The sequence below is a fragment of the Schistocerca cancellata genome, chromosome 9, assembly GCF_023864275.1.
Source record: "Schistocerca cancellata isolate TAMUIC-IGC-003103 chromosome 9, iqSchCanc2.1, whole genome shotgun sequence".
NCBI lineage: Eukaryota > Metazoa > Arthropoda > Insecta > Orthoptera > Acrididae > Schistocerca > Schistocerca cancellata.
Genome location: NC_064634.1, coordinates 456,950,008 through 456,968,435, shown reverse-complemented (window position 1 = coordinate 456,968,435; position 18,428 = coordinate 456,950,008). Strand labels below are relative to the sequence as shown.

Here is an 18,428-nt window from a genome sequence, read left to right as displayed (position 1 = left end):
CGTGCCGCCCGCCTTCTTCGGGTTGAGTCGACGGAGCTGCAAGTCCACTTCCTCTGCTGTGATTTCCTCGATCGAGTCGTCGTCCTCCCGTGCAGCGAGGAAGACCGGCAGGCGGTCCTCCACCAGGCGGACGTGGTCGGGATCGACCGCGTCTTCAGCAGGCTGAAAGTTTGCCGCGAACGTATCCGCAAGGATGCTGGCTTTCGCATCTGGCTCGCAGACGACGTTCGCACCCGTATCGAGAGGCGGGACTCGCTGGCGACGACGAAGGAAGCGCTTGGCGGTGCTCCAAGCACTACCGTCCGTCGTAGTTAGGGTGGCCACAAGGCCCGCCCAGTCCCTATGGCGATGGTCATCGATGGCAGCCCGAATCTCACGCCTCGCCCTGTTGAGGCGGCGCTTCGTCTCGGGCAGCCGCGTAAGCTGCCACTCCCGGAAGAGGCGATTCTTGTTAGTGATCGCCTCGAGGATGTGCGGCGGGAGTTGGCGCGACATCTCACGCGGTCTTCCCGGCCGCCTGGGGGTGGCCGCCTCCGCAGCAGCCAGTGTGTGCCGCGTGAAGAAGGCCAATGCTGCATCAGCCCCTTGCACATCGGGATCGGGCGCGCCCTCAAGGCGGTCAGAGACCTCGACACGAAAGCGTGCCTCGTCTATGCCTCGGAAGTTGTGGCGGTCGGACTGCATGGTTGCACCGATGACGTCCATGTCGAAGACCACCGGGAGGTGATCGGACGACAGGGCGCATCTAACGGTGGCAGACGTGAAGTGCCCAACACCTTTGAGCACGGCGATGTCGAGCACATCTGACTGGCCGCGATGGGGGAAGACTGTGTGCTCATAAGGCCCCAGTACAATAGCGCCATGCCGTTGTGTGGCGCGAAGGAGGCGGCGGCCGCTGGCGTTGGTGAGGCGAGAGTTCCACTGCTGATGCTTGGCATTCAAGTCACCCGCAATGAAGACTCTCCCGGGCAGTGCCAGCAGGGCGTCGACGTCAGCCTCCTGAAGTACTCCCCTCGGCGGCCTATAGGCCGCAACGAAGGTGATAACCCCCGCCGTTGTGGTGACAGCCACCCCAGTGGCCTCCATTGCAGCGAGGGGCGGAAGCTGAACATCATGATGCTTCAGGGACGCCTTGATGTAGATTGCCGTCCCGCCACCGTGGGTCAACCTGTCGGTGCGGTAGCACCGATAGTTGGCCACATTCACGTGGAGTCCCGGCTTCAGGAAGGTCTCGCACACGAGGCAGATGTCAATCGCCTCGTCGCGCAAGAACTCCCTGAATTCTCCTTGTTGGGGGACCAAACTGTTTGCATTAAATGTGCAAACGGTGAGGCCATGGATATGGCGATTATCCATGGCGCGGTGGAGTTGCAACGCCGGCCTGAAGGGCCGACGTGACCGCGGTGACTAGCACCGGGAGTTGCTCGAGCAGCTGACTCAACGACCGCAAGAGCGATCGGAGCTCGGCTGCGTCGGCGGCCAAGGGGGCGGTGGGGGCCTCTGGGGCGGCCTCCACCACTGGGGCGGCCTGTTGCGGCCGATCCGAAGTAGACGGCTGCTGTGGAGCATCAGCAGTCGATCTCGGTTGCGGCACAGCACGAGGTGCCGTCCTCTGCTGCGGCAGAGTGTTGGCGGCAGTCCGTTGCGCAACGGCAGGTGTGGCCCGGCCCGCGCGCCGACGACGCCTGCGCGGGGCGGCAACTCGCGCGCTCTGCGAGGGCGCAGGGGTTGCCACCCCCACGGGCGAAGCCGTGGACGGCGCGGTCGGTTGCTGCGTCTCGCCCTCCGCCTGCGCCGAAGGTCGGGCGGTGGAGGCTGACGGGCCGCCCTTGGTGGCGGCAGCAAAGCTGGTGGACGGGTGCACCTTACGAGAGGGCGCAGCCCCTCCTCTCGGTTGATTTCGGCCCCTTTTAAAGGCCGAACAGCCTCTGTAGCTAGCGACGTGCGTGCCGCCGCAGTTGCAGCACGTCGGCTTGTCTTCCCTGGCAAGCCCACAGGACTTGCTCTCGTGCTGGCCCGCGCACTTCACGCAGCGGGGCTGCATGGAGCAGTAGCGGGAGACATGGTCGAGCCGCTGGCAGGAAAAGCACTGGGCCCTCTTGCCTTTGGCCCGGAGAGGTTCCACCGCTACCTTGACCCGGCCGACCCGCTGCACCTGAAAAATCTTCCGATTTTCCAGGTTGTCAACGAGGACAACCTGGTATAGTGGCATGTCACGGTGCGTGCGCGGGGACTTCATCAGTCCGGTAGACCGGACACCGAAGCCCATGTCCTCGAGCTCCTCGCGAAGGTAGTCCGCACCAAACTTGAGTGGAAGGTGGCGGAAAACCACCTTCAGAAGTTTGAGCGGCTCGGAGGGGTGTGTGTAGCACGGGAGGCCATCTTTACAGATGGCGTCCATCACCGCGCGGTACTCGTCGTTAGACGACACCGTGACCTTGTAGAGGTCACGGCCAGCGTTCTTGACAGCGGCGGACGGGGCCACCCTGTCCAGTTTGTGCTGGAACTCCTTGTACTCGCCAGCCCATTGGATGACGATAGGCGGCGGCTTCTTTTGGGCAGGCGCCGGGGGCGCGGCGCCATCGTCCAATGCATCTACGCTGGCGCTCGCAAACGCGTTGGCGGTCGGCAGCGGGGTCGGTTGCTGCAGCGCAGCAGCCCTGGCAGTGTGCCGCCGGGGTGGGGCAACAAAACCGTCCTCGTCCGGCTGCCGGGAGGCGGCAGGTGGACGGGTGGACCGCCGCGTTGTCTTCGTCGGTTTCTGCTTGGCGATGCTCCGGGAGGAGCCCGCGATAGTCGTCCCAGACTCTGTGGTGGAGGTGCGGGAGGCCCTAGGGGCCTTCTTCCGCGGCCTCGCTGCGTCAGATGTCTGTGAGGGAGTGTCAGAATCGTCATTTGTCATAGCCCGGCGCTTTCTGGGCGCGCGGGCAGCGTCAGGGTCAGTGTCACGACGCTCTGACTCGGCAGTTGCCTCAGCCAGATTTGCGTCGGGCAGATCGACGTCCTCCATCTCGGTGGCCACGGCTAGCGCAGCCACGGGCTCTTCTTGTGTTTCGGGGGCCAGGGGGGCAACCGGGGGCACATCGACCTCTTGAGTGGTCGAGACCAGCGGCGCAACTCCCGCCGAGGCCGCCGCCGCCGGGACCGCAAGCAAATGCGATGTAACCGGCGGGGCTCTCGGTGGCACACCCAACACCTGCTGCCTCGTGTGCGGTAGAGCGGCTGCCGTCTGTATTTTACAGAGGGCGAATATAGCCGCCTCGTCGGCCTCTCGACCAGGGTAGGGGCCCCCATGGGCGAGTTTATTCATAAGGATGAACACTCGTTCACGAGTGCGCGCGGCATGATCCGAAGAGTCAGTCCTGTCGTAGTCAGGTGTCGAAAGCCGGTTCGTCATAAGTGGGGGGCCGGATGGGGCCGCCGCCGGGAGCAACTCAGTCGCCTGAGCTGACCCCGACGAGCGGCGATCCGCCACACCCTTCGCTCGATCGTCAAACACGTCCTCTCGCCTCGACATCGCAACTCGGAGTGGTGTGTGGCGGCGCCGCCAGGGGTGGGGGTCCTTTATGCTCTCGGGTGCGGCGGCCGGTTGCGCTCGCGGCCCATTGGTCGGCGGCCGCAACGGGGCGAGCTGGTAAAGGTGCGGCGGCGGGGCGCGCTGGGTGCCACTGTGTGGGGAGACGCTGACTAGAGCGGAGCGCTTGCTACTGGTGTTGCTGCCGTACGTTCACGTTCTTGTTTGAGATGCCGCCCAAGACTAGCGGGAAGGCCGCCAAGAAGGCTGGCAAGGCTCAGAAGAACATTTCGAAGGGCGACAAGAAGAAGAAGCGCAAGAGGAAGGAGAGCTATGCCATCTACATCTACAAGGTGCTGAAGCAGGTGCACCCTGACACGGGCATCTCGTCGAAGGCGATGAGCATCATGAACAGCTTCGTGAACGACATTTTCGAGCGCATCGCGGCCGAGGCGTCCCGCCTGGCGCACTACAACAAGCGCTCGACCATCACGTCCCGCGAGATCCAGACCGCTGTGCGGCTGTTGCTGCCTGGCGAGCTGGCCAAGCACGCCGTGAGCGAGGGCACGAAGGCGGTGACCAAGTACACGAGCTCCAAGTAAGGAGGTGGCTCTGGAATGGAAGGAGAGAAGGCTCCTCCGTTGCGAGAGCGGCAAAAACGGCCCTTTTCAGGGCCACCAAATGGCCTTTGCGGGAAGGGCGGAATTGTTGTTGTTGTTGTTGTTGTTGTTTTGTGTGTGAGTGGGTGGACGGCGGCAATAGCTACCGCTTTGGTTGCGACGCGACGGGGTGGGGTGGCCGATGCGATGAATTTGATTGATGGGGGCGCGTCGCGTGTTGCGGGGTACGGCCACGGTGTGACGTGGAATGGAGGCACGTGCGCACAACTCGTTGGTGTTACCTGTCTGCGAGGTGGGGGAAGTGCGATCGGTGATGTGTCCTTTGGATGGAGGTGCCGGTTAGTTACGTGACGGATGGAAACGAAACGCGATTGTTGGGAATGTCAGTGTGTAACGACGGCCGTTTTTTCGGGTCGGTTTGCACGCCATACATGGCTAGGGTGAGATGTGTCTGTAAATGCTGCAGCGTGGAGGCGTGTGAGTGACGTTTAAATGAACGCGCATTGAGACACCAATGTGTATTGCATTGTACGGGCGACACGCACGATGATGTACCTTCCCTCCGACTCTGATTTCGATAGTCGTGTCTGACTGACTGTGTCTGCTTGTGCGTACGACGCACGCACACCGACGTCGTCATTGAAGATGCATGCACGCGTGTCCAGTCCAGTGCAGTACAGTACAGTACAGTAAGCGCGACGCTAGAAGACGACGGTCGCTTTGGCGAATGTGCGCACACGTGTTTGTGTGTGTCGGTGATGTGGTCCGATCCGTCGCCTCTGGGAAACTGTCGATCGGCGCGGTACACCGGCATCACGCAACGGTACGTCTTGAACACCCGTCATACCGTCGCGCTGAGAACGGTTACCGAAAGGTGAACCTCTGTGATCGGTCGAATGTCTGGGCAGAACGTGAGGAGAGAATGGTGGAGGAAAGGACAGAGGGGAAAAAAAAAAGTAGAGAGAGAGAGAAAAAAGAAAAAAAAACCAAACAAAACGGAGAAACGCGGTGTAGAGCAACGGAACGTTCCCGTGTCGGAGGTGTATTGTAGCCGCACTGAAATGCGTGTAACGGCGCGGCGGCAAGTGTCTGCCGTGGTGAACGTTACCTTTGACGGCTGAATTGTGTGCGTTGCGTTGCTTTGCTTTGCTTTCCCGGATGTGTATGTAACGTTCGTTGAGATGGTTCTGAGGAAGAATGTACGACAGTGCCCGTGCCGTCTATGTTCGTGTGCAAAGCCATTGTGTGTGTACGGAATGATGTCTGTAGGTGTTAGTGAACATGTTTTACCAGTGGGGGAAATGGATCGTCGATGGTTGCCGTCACGGTCGAGACAACGCACGCACGCACCCTCCCTCCCTCCCTCCCTCCCTACATGAAGGTGTCGAGAAAGTGTGTTAACTGGGGTTTGTTTGTCTTTCGTTAAAGGGAAGGGACGAGAGAGAGAGAGAGAGAGAGAGAGAGAGAGAGAGAGAGAGAGAGAGAGAGAGAGAGAGAGAAGCGAAGTGGGGATAGTGCGTTCATTTTGTGTGTGTGTTGTTTCGAGAATTGCGTCCGGGAATGGCGGTGGGCGTGCCCTGCATGTGGCCCGGAAGGCTGTTCGTTTCGCGGTAGTGTGTGGACAGGGGAGGGGCACGCGTAACGCTGCTGGCATGGCATGGCATGGCATTCGGGAGATGGGAGGGGGCAAACGAAGAAAACAAGAAGCGGGGGCTATAAAGACGGGGAGGGGCGCGGTGTGGGTGGCTTGCGCTGCGCTCGGCTGGCGCGTGCGGCGTTGTTTTTGTGCAAAAGAAGAGAAAACGAATGGGTTGCCGGGAGGGGGCCGTTGTTGTGTTGTGGTGTAGCCGCAGACGCGGCCGTCAGTGAACGTGGTGAGACCGACGGATGCGGGAGGGGCGGGGGCGGTGGTGAGAGCGGGGAAAACACTAGAAGAAGGAGAAAAACGCTGCAACCAACATAAAATGAGGCGTTTGTAACCTGCCAGCAACAAAACAACAACAAAAAAAAGGTCTATCAACATTGAATGTAAATGGAAATGGACCCAAGTGTAACCTCCCCGCACAAATAGTCGTAAGTAAGTGAGTGCGTGAATGATGATAAAAATGTGCCAGAATGTTGTTAACGTCCCTAGAAAATGAACGAACGAAGATTGATGGGAAACGCGCGATAATATGATGAATGGAAATAATGAACCATGAACATCTCAAGAGACATAATTGAAAACCCGATAAACGTTGTAAGGGCAGCGCTGGCTGACCTTCGGCCCTGTATTCTGAAACGTCCCCCTTTGAACAACAATGTATACAAAACTGCGCTTAAAGTGACGCACTATATTTTGAGCGCAACGCAATCTGACTATCAAAGATCCCTGCAAAAGAATGGCCCTGAGTAACATTAAAGTACACCTTTCGGAAATCACTTACCTCACAAAAATCGTCATTACTCGAAGTACGGCAATACAGCGAGCACCACTACTGCCAGCTAAATAAGAGATTCAAACTACGGAGGGCACTAACTACTGATAGGGATAGTTAGCAAAGTAAAGATTTTAATAGAGAACAACAAACAATGTATTTACCCTTAATATCATCACAAGTCATAATATATGTAATTTGAAAAGTCCGCCATATCTCTCCTCACATGCACCAGTGCTGGCGGCTCACCCCTAACTGCGCAACGGTACGCGCTGTTCACATCCAGCTATAGCAGGTTCATATGACAACAATGCAAACTGGCCACTGACTGCACACGGCACAGGCAGTGATTTTCACACAGAGCGCTACGTGGCATTACCAATAAAAAAAAATGTAAACAAACAGCCTACGTACAAATCAGAATAAAAAACAAAAAAAAAAAGAGCAAAAGATCGTTACGTCAATGAAAAAAAAAGGCAAAAGAGGAAACAAACTGCATCTATATGTGCTCTTAACTGTAGATACCTGTACACAGCTTCGTGCAATGAATGCCGGCTCACATTGAATTTTTTGATTGTTGGAGGAAATATTCTTTAAATGGAAATGAATGGTTTTACCTTTAAAAAAAAGTTACTTTGGAAACAAAGTATTATTGGGGCATTTTGTTGTGAAGAAAATAGTTACAATTGACATACATTATTAGATTTGCGCAATGCAGCTTCATTACCTTACCTTTTATAACAATATGCATCGTCCCGAACGGAGACCAGAGTCGCGAGAAGAGCACGCCGCCGCCCGCTCAGTACAATCGTCCACTCGCTAATACTGTCGTCGACTGACTACGACCTCTCCCGACCCGCCACATAGAGATGACAACTGTTCCTGCCGACCCGCTACGTGCCACTAGTGTCGTGTGGCGCAGACTAGCGACGATAAGAAACTCTCTGGTCAGAGATTGTGTGGTGCCTCGCCATCGCTGGTAATGAGTACATAGGTGTTTGAGCGCGCGTACCGGAACACGCAGTGCGGAGCCCAGAGACTGTGTTGTCGAGGCCGTCGACGCAGTGCATGTCGGTCGGTCGAGTGCGTGCGGGAGGGCAGAGAGGCAGCGTCGGCACGGAGATGCACGCACGGGGGCTGCGGCGTGGCGCGTTTGCGGTAGGCGCCTTTGGTGGCAACGGCCGGGACAAGCAGCGGTGTATGGTGTGGTGCGGGCCGGACAGGGGCGGCGGAGGAGGAGGAGGAGGCGGCGGCGCGACGATGGCATTGGGGCGGAAACGGGGACGGCGACGGCGGATGTTGAGAGGCGTCACGCGCGGACCGACACAGACGCACAGATAGATAGATAGGAAGAAGAAGGGGCGGCTGGTGAGTGCAATTTAGGCGGTAGACACAAGAGGTCGGCACGGCATTTGCGTGATGTGGCGTTGTGACGGGGTGTGCTCGCTTGCCTCGTTTTGTTGATGCGCGCAGGAAGATGTGCAGAGCAGCGGCGGGCGGCTCGGTTCGGTTTGGCCCGGCGGGCCGCGCTGTTGTCGCGGACGTGAGCGCCCCCTGGCGGGTGGCCGGAGGCGGCGCGGCGTGTTGGACGTGTGGCTGGCGGCAGTGCACAATTGCGAGTGGCTGGCGGTGTGGCGGTTGGCGCGTCGGGCGGCCGAGAGAGAGGAGAGGTATGTGTTTGCGGGCGCGTTTGCTGCGCGGCGTCGTGCAGGGAGGGCGGGCGCTTGTCGACTGTGTGGCGAATTGGCGGCGTTGTGCTCCGGCCGAAGGCGTCGGGGAAAGGAGAGTTGGTCGTGATGTCATGTCGCGCCGTGTCATGTCTGCGAAACGGCTGCCGAGAGGTGTGGTGGTAGCGAGCCGGTCGGTGTCAGTGCGATGGGAATGTGCGTTTGGCGGTTTCGGTGTGCTTTTTGCGGCGTGAGAGTGGGGCGGGCGGGCAGGCGTGCTGTTGTTGGTTCCTTGTGTCTTGTGTGTAGCTTGATGGCAACGTGGAAGGACGCCTGTTTCCAGCCGTGCGTGTGGTTGTCGACGTTGACTGGTTTGGGGCGTGCCGTTGCACGTGCGTGTTTGGGTCGTTGGTGTGCTTTTGGCTGGCTGGCTGGCTGGCTGGCTGGCTGGCTGGCTGGCTGGCTGGCTGGCTGGCTGTGTGTACGGTGGATAGTGCAGTAGTTGTGTCGTTGCCACGGGCGTCGGGTGCGGCTGCGCGTAGTGGCGGAAAGGTGTCGCGTGACTTTGTGAATGGAGTGGGGCGGGGAAAGGAGCAGCGTGCCGCTGCGTCGTGGCCGTTAGCCAGAGGCTGTGCTTTGATAGTTTTGTGGACGGTTCGTGCGAGGCGATTTGTTGCCTGCCCTATGTTTGTTTGTTGTTTTTGGAGACGACGACTGGTTGGTGGCGTGCGCGCGAGCGAAGTGGCGGTGTGCGTTTCCCGTGCCGACTGCCGACTGCCGACTGCCGACTGCCGACTGCCGGCTGGCGACAGGTGCGCCGTCGGTGGGGTGGGTGGCCGGCACAAGTAGAGGCGGCGGCGGCGGCGGCGGCGGCGTCGTTGCGGTGTGTTTGTGTTGTCGGCGACAGCTGTTTGTGCGGTGCGTGTGAATGGTGGTGCAAACGTGTGCTGGCGTTGAGGCTGCGACCGCGGCGTGTTGTTGGTTGATGTTGAACAGCGGCTGTGTGCGGTGGTGGTGTTGCCGCACGTGCATCCGGCCCGGCGCGGAAAGCGCAGTTGCGGCGGCCCTTCGGTGCCAGCCACGTCGCGTGAGCGGCGGGTTGCTCTGGTCGACACGTGGTGCTCTGGTTTGTTGTTTGGTGCCCTTTGGCCGGTGGGTGGTCCGTGTGTCTCGGTATCTGGTCGTGGTCGTGCTGCCCGTTTGTCGGCGTTGTCTGTGGCTTCGCTTTTGTTTTTGTTTTTGCGGCGTGCCGACGACCCGACGCGACCTTTACACCCAAAGTGTGGCGCCCGAAGGTGAACCAACGTAATCCGACCTCGGCGCTTAAGCTCTAAGCCTAAGCTGAGCGAACCGAACCTGTGTAGCGTTGCGTAGCGTGAGGTGAGGTGCGGTGAGGTCAGCCTCAGCGCCAAGTAAGCCAAGCTGTCCGGCCGTGAGGTGGGTGGGTGGGTGGGTGGGTAGGTAGGTGCGGCTGCTGCGGCCACCTGACGCCCGACGTGTGTTTGAATGCTTAACCTAAGTTTGAGGCTTAACCTAACCCAAGTGGCCTTAACCTAACCTAACCTAACCTAACCTAACCTCGGACGCCCGACGTGTGGTTTGAATGCTTAACCTAAGTTTGACGCTTAACCTAACACCGACCCTTAACCTAACCCAAGTGCCCCTAACCTAACCTAACCTAACCTAACCTTAATGTAACGTAACCTAACCTAACCTCTGACGCCTGACGTGTGTTTTGAATGCTTAACCTAACCCAAGTGCCCTTAACCCAACCCACGTCCACCGAACCTAACCGAGACGTGTGAACCTAATGTCTAACTCGTAACGCGTGATGTTGGCTGTCGTGTGTGCTGACGGCAGATTGGGTTGGTCTGTAGTTGCGGATTTCGGTTTGCCTCGGGCGAGGGGTTGGCTCGTAAGCGGCGAGGGGCGCTCCGGCGGAGCATGTTGCTTTGCAGGCGGCGCCCGTTTTTTGCGGCGGGCACAATTGAAATTGTTGGGAAACGAACGAAAGGGCTGTGAATGTTGGCGGGCGAGAGGAGGAGGACGTGGCCCGACGGCTGCGGGCCGATCGGGAAACGGTGGGAGGGCGATGGGGCGGCGGAGGTGCGTTTGCACGGCCGTCATCGCCGCACGCCTCCTCTTGTGTGGCTGTGGCGCCGGCCGCGCTGGCCGGGCTGCCGCGGCGACGGTGTGGGGCCTTTGCCGAAGGTTTGGCCATTGTGGCCGGTCGCCGGCTGGGGCTGTGGGGGCGGCATTTGGGCGTGGGCGGCGATTCTCGGCGGGCCGACCCAGGCTGTAGCGCGCGGTGGCTGCAGTTTGGCCGTGGTTTGCGGCGCTGCCGTGGCGACTGGTTGGCGACTGTGGTGTGGCTGTGTGTAGCCCCATCCTCGGTGGTTTGAAAGGCGCGGGTGGTTGTGGCGCAGGTGTGGGGCTGCTCCGCACAGGCTGTCGGACGTTGGGCGGTAGCAAGCGCGGGAGGCGCGGCGCGGCGGCGCGCAGAGTGGCGGCCGCTCTCTCGGCCGTCCGCGCCCGCCCGCGACACTGGCTGGGCCTGTGGCGCGAGGCGGCTATTCCTCTGCTGTGCGCTCCGCTCGCTGCGTGTCTCTTCTCGCTCTCGCTGCTCGCTGTGTTGTGTGTTAACGCGCGTCGTCGAAATGGCAGATCAGGCGGCTACGAACGAGACTGCTGCGGCACCCGCCGCCACCGGCACTACGAAGAAGGCAAAGTCTGCGTCGTCTGCGAAGAAGCCGCGCGCCAAGCCTGCGCACCCGCGCACCTCTGAGATGGTGACGGCCGCCATCAAGAGTCTGAAGGAGCGCGGCGGATCGTCGCTGCAGGCGATCAAGAAGTACATTGCCGCGCACTACAAGCTGGACGCGGAGAAGCTGGCGCCGTTTATCAAGAAGTACCTCAAGTCGGCCGTGGTGGCGGGCGAGCTGGTGCAGACGAAGGGGAAGGGCGCGTCCGGCTCTTTCAAGCTTGCCGGCGCCGGCGGCGGGGCGGCTGAGGGCGGCAAGGCTCGTGCTGGCGGTGCCAAGAAGAAGCGCGCCGCTCCGGCCAGCAAGGAGAAGAAGGGTGCCCGTGCGGCCGGCGCAAAGAAGGCTGGTGGCGTGAAGGCGGCGACTGGTCGGAAGGCGGGCGCCGCCAAGAAGGCGTCTGCGGCGTCGGCCGCTCCCGCCGGTGCGAAGAAGGCGGCTGCTGCCAAGCCGGCCAAGGCCAAGTCGCCGTCGAAGGCGAAGAAGGCCGCCAAGGTTCCGACGAAGAAGCCGAAGGCGCCGCGCCCGAAGAAGGCGACGACGCCGTCTAAGGCGAAGGCGTCGCCCAAGAAGAAGAAGTAGAGGAGAAGAAGAAAGGAATGGGAAAGGAAAGGAAGGGTTGGCGGTTGACTCCGTCGTCCCCACCCCCCGTCCCCGTCGTCTAGTGGCGCGCAAGAGACGCGCGGCCCAAAACGGCCCTTCTCAGGGCCATCAAAGCACGTCGGGAAGGTTTTGATTGTCGTGTTGCGGTGTGGTTGTGCCGTCTGGCGTTTCTGTATGCCCGTGTGTGGATACTGTTTGCGTGCCGTGGTGGTTGGATTGCGGGGGGTCGGTGGCGGGTGCGGGCGGCGGTAGCGGTTGCTTGTCGCCGTTTTTGGTCGCGGCCGGCCGACGGTTGGTTTGTGTCATGTTGTTTGAATACTTTGGTTTGTCTGTCTGTTTGCCTGCCTTCTCCTCGGATGTGTCTTGTCTTGGTTGTGTGTGTGTTCTTGCAACGGGGGCGGGGGACGTTGAGATGTGGAAAGGGTCGGTGGCGTTGGACGAGCCTGCGTGCCTGGCTGGCCGTTGGTGCGGGTTTTTGTTTTGTTTGTTTGTTTGTTTCGAAACGAAGCGGCGGCCGGCCAGCCACCCGTGTGGTTGACGGCGTCGGCCGATGGGTGTTGTGCGCTTTGAGCGCCGCGCCGGGGAGGGATGATGTTGATTGATTGTTGCGCGCGCCAGCAAGCTGGCAGAGGAGAGCGGCTGTGGCGGACGGACGGGAAGTGGAAGCGGTGTTTTGTCTTTGGTTCTCTGGTTGTGGGGCGAGAGGCGACCGACAAAGTTTGCTCGCGACGGAGTGATGTTAGTGGCCCTTAAAAGGGCCGTTTTGTTTGTTTGCGTGCGTGGGCGGTGCCCAGCGGCTGGCGCGGTGTTTAGGCGCGCTCGCCGCGGATGCGGCGCGCGAGCTGGATGTCCTTGGGCATGATGGTGACGCGCTTGGCGTGGATTGCGCACAGGTTGGTGTCTTCGAAGAGGCCGACGAGGTAGGCCTCGCTGGCCTCCTGCAGGGCCATGACCGCGGAGCTCTGGAAGCGCAGGTCGGTCTTGAAGTCCTGGGCGATCTCGCGCACTAGGCGCTGGAATGGCAGCTTGCGGATGAGCAGCTCTGTGCTCTTCTGGTAGCGCCTGATTTCTCGCAGGGCGACGGTGCCCGGCCTGTAGCGGTGGGGCTTCTTGACGCCGCCGGTGGCGGGCGCGCTCTTCCTCGCCGCCTTGGTGGCGAGCTGTTTGCGCGGCGCCTTTCCGCCGGTGGACTTGCGGGCCGTTTGCTTTGTGCGGGCCATAGCGGTAGCGGAGCGGCGTGGAGGCGAGCGAGGTGCTGCGTCGGGTGCTGCCTTGACGACACGGGCGCGCGCCAGCCACCGTGGTGCGCTTATATGCCCTCGGTTGCGCGTGGTGGGGGGAGGGCGGGCCAGAGTCTATATAGGGGGGCTGGCGCGTGCGCTGGGCGCAGACCGTAGCCGACTCGCTAGCGCCGGGTGAGGAGCCAGCCGCTGCAGCAGACGTTTTGCTTGCCTGAGCTTTTTTGAGGATTTAGAAGAGATGACTGGCCGCGGCAAGGGAGGAAAGGGGCTCGGCAAGGGTGGCGCCAAGCGGCACCGCAAGGTGTTGCGCGACAACATCCAGGGCATCACGAAGCCCGCGATCCGCCGCCTGGCTCGCAGGGGCGGCGTGAAGCGCATCTCTGGTCTGATCTACGAGGAGACCCGCGGAGTGCTGAAGGTGTTCCTGGAGAACGTGATCCGCGACGCGGTGACGTACACTGAGCACGCCAAGCGCAAGACTGTGACGGCCATGGACGTGGTGTACGCCCTGAAGAGGCAGGGGCGCACCCTGTACGGTTTCGGCGGTTAGGCGCGTCGCAGCCGGTGTGCTGTGCCGCGTTGGCCTTCCCGCGGCCGTGGGAGAGACGAAAACGGCCCTTTTCAGGGCCACCACACTGTTCGGAAATTGAAAAGTGCGAAAGAGTCTGTGTTGTTGCTGCGTGTGTTGCCTGCCTGCCTGCCTTCTTTCTTTCATTCTTCATTTCGTTTTCGTTTGACTGACGTGACGTGACTGGGAGAAAGGAAAGGAAGCGGGTCTTGCGGCTGTGTGTGCGAGAGAGGGCGTTTTGTGTTTGCTTTGTTTATCGATCGATGGAGATGCCGGGCTGTGTGTTGTTGTTGTTGTTGTTGTGCGAGAGGCGGTGAATATTTGCGCGGTTTGGCTGTGTGTGTTTGCGGCGGCGTTGGAGTTGCCGAGGCAAGGCGTGCCGATAGGCGGCCGGATCAGCTGTTTCGTTTGTTTGGGGCGCGCGGGAGTGGAGGGCGGTGTGTCGACACGCTCCTCTCGCAGTGGTCATTATTGCTGTCGTTGTCTTGTCGTTTGGAAGGCGACTGTGCGTGCGTGGAGGTGCTTGAGGCAAACGAAACAAAACAAGGTGTGTGTGTGTGTGTGTTGGGCCACACGGGCTGTGGACGACAAGATGGCGGCGGCTCTTCTTGTTCTTCTCTCTTTTAGTCCTCTTACCGTTAGAGGGGGAGTTGGTGGAGGTTATTGTCGCCTGTGGACATTTGCTCCTCTTTTCTGTGTGTTGTTCTTATCTTCGGTACTGTGCTTGTTTTCGGACGTTGCTGTTTGTTGAGAGTGATTATGTGTTCTGTCTGTGCTACTGCTGGAGCAGCGACTCTCGGGTCTTGCACATCTGTCCCTGTGGTGTTCATATCGCCCAAGGGTCAAGACGTAACAGTCATTTTCTGACTTCCGCGCGGTGGCGTAGAACGCTTGTGCCAGGGCGCGGAATCGTGTTGTGAGTGGTTCTATGCAGGTCTGCCGCGGGGACGTGTAAGGCCCGTCGTAGAGCGCTCTGCTTTGGACCCTTCTGTAGGCGATGCATCGTCGATCTGGCTGCACAGCCCCATACAGGGCGCGCATATTCCAGTATCGCTACGCCTGTTGCGGGGTCGAGGGAACAGGGTACAGGATGTGCATCCTGGCGTGAGCGTTTGTGCCAAGTTCCCCTATGTGACACTTGGATGTCAGGCGTGACACCGAGGTACCTCGCAGAATTTCTCCCCCCTGCAATCGTAGCAGTTGGTATGGTCTTGTTGCCGGCGGCGGCTGTGGAAGTGACGTTAAAGTAAAGTGCGGCGAGGACGACTGCAATTTTGCTTTGGACGTAGGTTTGTGTGGTGGCCCTGAAAAGGGCCGATTGTTGTGAGCCGGGCCGGCAAAGCGCGTTGCGTGCAGGGGAGCACGCAGCGCTGCTGGGCGGCGGGTCCGCGTGCCGATTGCCTGGCCTCTCTGTTTAGGCCTTCTTCTCGGTCTTCTTTGGCAGCAGGACGGCCTGGATGTTGGGCAGGACACCACCCTGTGCGATGGTGACGCCCGACAGGAGCTTGTTGAGCTCCTCGTCGTTGCGGATGGCAAGCTGCAGGTGGCGCGGGATGATGCGCGTCTTCTTGTTGTCGCGGGCCGCGTTTCCGGCCAGCTCGAGCACCTCAGCCGCGAGGTACTCCATGACGGCGGCGAGGTAGACGGGCGCCCCGGCGCCGACGCGCTCGGCGTAGTTTCCCTTGCGCAGGAGGCGGTGGATTCTGCCGACCGGGAACTGGAGCCCGGCCCTGCTGGAGCGGGACTTTGACTTGCCCTTGACTTTGCCTCCCTTTCCGCGTCCGGACATGGCGATGGGCTGTGGTGTGAAAACGAGACGAGACGAAGGACGGTGCGAGCCGCAGCGAGTCGAGCAGCGGAGTGGCGGCGCCGCCAGGGGTGGGGGTCCTTTATGCTCTCGGGTGCGGCGGCCGGTTGCGCTCGCGGCCCATTGGTCGGCGGCCGCAACGGGGCGAGCTGGTAAAGGTGCGGCGGCGGGGCGCGCTGGGTGCCACTGTGTGGGGAGACGCTGACTAGAGCGGAGCGCTTGCTACTGGTGTTGCTGCCGTACGTTCACGTTCTTGTTTGAGATGCCGCCCAAGACTAGCGGGAAGGCCGCCAAGAAGGCTGGCAAGGCTCAGAAGAACATTTCGAAGGGCGACAAGAAGAAGAAGCGCAAGAGGAAGGAGAGCTATGCCATCTACATCTACAAGGTGCTGAAGCAGGTGCACCCTGACACGGGCATCTCGTCGAAGGCGATGAGCATCATGAACAGCTTCGTGAACGACATTTTCGAGCGCATCGCGGCCGAGGCGTCCCGCCTGGCGCACTACAACAAGCGCTCGACCATCACGTCCCGCGAGATCCAGACCGCTGTGCGGCTGTTGCTGCCTGGCGAGCTGGCCAAGCACGCCGTGAGCGAGGGCACGAAGGCGGTGACCAAGTACACGAGCTCCAAGTAAGGAGGTGGCTCTGGAATGGAAGGAGAGAAGGCTCCTCCGTTGCGAGAGCGGCAAAAACGGCCCTTTTCAGGGCCACCAAATGGCCTTTGCGGGAAGGGCGGAATTGTTGTTGTTGTTGTTGTTGTTGTTTTGTGTGTGAGTGGGTGGACGGCGGCAATAGCTACCGCTTTGGTTGCGACGCGACGGGGTGGGGTGGCCGATGCGATGAATTTGATTGATGGGGGCGCGTCGCGTGTTGCGGGGTACGGCCACGGTGTGACGTGGAATGGAGGCACGTGCGCACAACTCGTTGGTGTTACCTGTCTGCGAGGTGGGGGAAGTGCGATCGGTGATGTGTCCTTTGGATGGAGGTGCCGGTTAGTTACGTGACGGATGGAAACGAAACGCGATTGTTGGGAATGTCAGTGTGTAACGACGGCCGTTTTTTCGGGTCGGTTTGCACGCCATACATGGCTAGGGTGAGATGTGTCTGTAAATGCTGCAGCGTGGAGGCGTGTGAGTGACGTTTAAATGAACGCGCATTGAGACACCAATGTGTATTGCATTGTACGGGCGACACGCACGATGATGTACCTTCCCTCCGACTCTGATTTCGATAGTCGTGTCTGACTGACTGTGTCTGCTTGTGCGTACGACGCACGCACACCGACGTCGTCATTGAAGATGCATGCACGCGTGTCCAGTCCAGTGCAGTACAGTACAGTACAGTAAGCGCGACGCTAGAAGACGACGGTCGCTTTGGCGAATGTGCGCACACGTGTTTGTGTGTGTCGGTGATGTGGTCCGATCCGTCGCCTCTGGGAAACTGTCGATCGGCGCGGTACACCGGCATCACGCAACGGTACGTCTTGAACACCCGTCATACCGTCGCGCTGAGAACGGTTACCGAAAGGTGAACCTCTGTGATCGGTCGAATGTCTGGGCAGAACGTGAGGAGAGAATGGTGGAGGAAAGGACAGAGGGGAAAAAAAAAAGTAGAGAGAGAGAGAAAAAAGAAAAAAAAACCAAACAAAACGGAGAAACGCGGTGTAGAGCAACGGAACGTTCCCGTGTCGGAGGTGTATTGTAGCCGCACTGAAATGCGTGTAACGGCGCGGCGGCAAGTGTCTGCCGTGGTGAACGTTACCTTTGACGGCTGAATTGTGTGCGTTGCGTTGCTTTGCTTTGCTTTCCCGGATGTGTATGTAACGTTCGTTGAGATGGTTCTGAGGAAGAATGTACGACAGTGCCCGTGCCGTCTATGTTCGTGTGCAAAGCCATTGTGTGTGTACGGAATGATGTCTGTAGGTGTTAGTGAACATGTTTACCAGTGGGGGAAATGGATCGTCGATGGTTGCCGTCACGGTCGAGACAACGCACGCACGCACCCTCCCTCCCTCCCTCCTCCCTACATGAAGGTGTCGAGAAAGTGTGTTAACTGGGGTTTGTTTGTCTTTCGTTAAAGGGAAGGGACGAGAGAGAGAGAGAGAGAGAGAGAGAGAGAGAGAGAGAGAGAGAGAGAGAGAGAGAGAGAGAAGCGAAGTGGGGATAGTGCGTTCATTTTGTGTGTGTGTTGTTTCGAGAATTGCGTCCGGGAATGGCGGTGGGCGTGCCCTGCATGTGGCCCGGAAGGCTGTTCGTTTCGCGGTAGTGTGTGGACAGGGGAGGGGCACGCGTAACGCTGCTGGCATGGCATGGCATGGCATTCGGGAGATGGGAGGGGGCAAACGAAGAAAACAAGAAGCGGGGGCTATAAAGACGGGGAGGGGCGCGGTGTGGGTGGCTTGCGCTGCGCTCGGCTGGCGCGTGCGGCGTTGTTTTTGTGCAAAAGAAGAGAAAACGAATGGGTTGCCGGGAGGGGGCCGTTGTTGTGTTGTGGTGTAGCCGCAGACGCGGCCGTCAGTGAACGTGGTGAGACCGACGGATGCGGGAGGGGCGGGGGCGGTGGTGAGAGCGGGGAAAACACTAGAAGAAGGAGAAAAACGCTGCAACCAACATAAAATGAGGCGTTTGTAACCTGCCAGCAACAAAACAAACAACAAAAAAAAGGTCTATCAACATTGAATGTAAATGGAAATGGACCCAAGTGTAACCTCCCCGCACAAATAGTCGTAAGTAAGTGAGTGCGTGAATGATGATAAAAATGTGCCAGAATGTTGTTAACGTCCCTAGAAAATGAACGAACGAAGATTGATGGGAAACGCGCGATAATATGATGAATGGAAATAATGAACCATGAACATCTCAAGAGACATAATTGAAAACCCGATAAACGTTGTAAGGGCAGCGCTGGCTGACCTTCGGCCCTGTATTCTGAAACGTCCCCCTTTGAACAACAATGTATACAAAACTGCGCTTAAAGTGACGCACTATATTTTGAGCGCAACGCAATCTGACTATCAAAGATCCCTGCAAAAGAATGGCCCTGAGTAACATTAAAGTACACCTTTCGGAAATCACTTACCTCACAAAAATCGTCATTACTCGAAGTACGGCAATACAGCGAGCACCACTACTGCCAGCTAAATAAGAGATTCAAACTACGGAGGGCACTAACTACTGATAGGGATAGTTAGCAAAGTAAAGATTTTAATAGAGAACAACAAACAATGTATTTAC

The 18,428-nt window shown here is 59.1% G+C and overlaps 1 protein-coding gene across 1 annotated transcript in view; it reads right to left on the bottom strand.

The window, feature by feature from the left end:
- The window catches only part of LOC126101494 (proteoglycan 4-like), a 198,835-nt gene that overhangs the window by 15,078 nt on the left and 165,329 nt on the right, over positions 1-18,428 (bottom strand). The window contains exons 4-5 of the mRNA XM_049912140.1: positions 2,547-3,321; positions 1,438-1,847 (exon numbers count right to left, since the gene is read on the bottom strand). Of these exons, the coding sequence (XP_049768097.1) occupies positions 1,438-1,847; positions 2,547-3,321 (1,185 nt within the window). The remainder of the gene's footprint in view (positions 1-1,437; positions 1,848-2,546; positions 3,322-18,428) is intronic.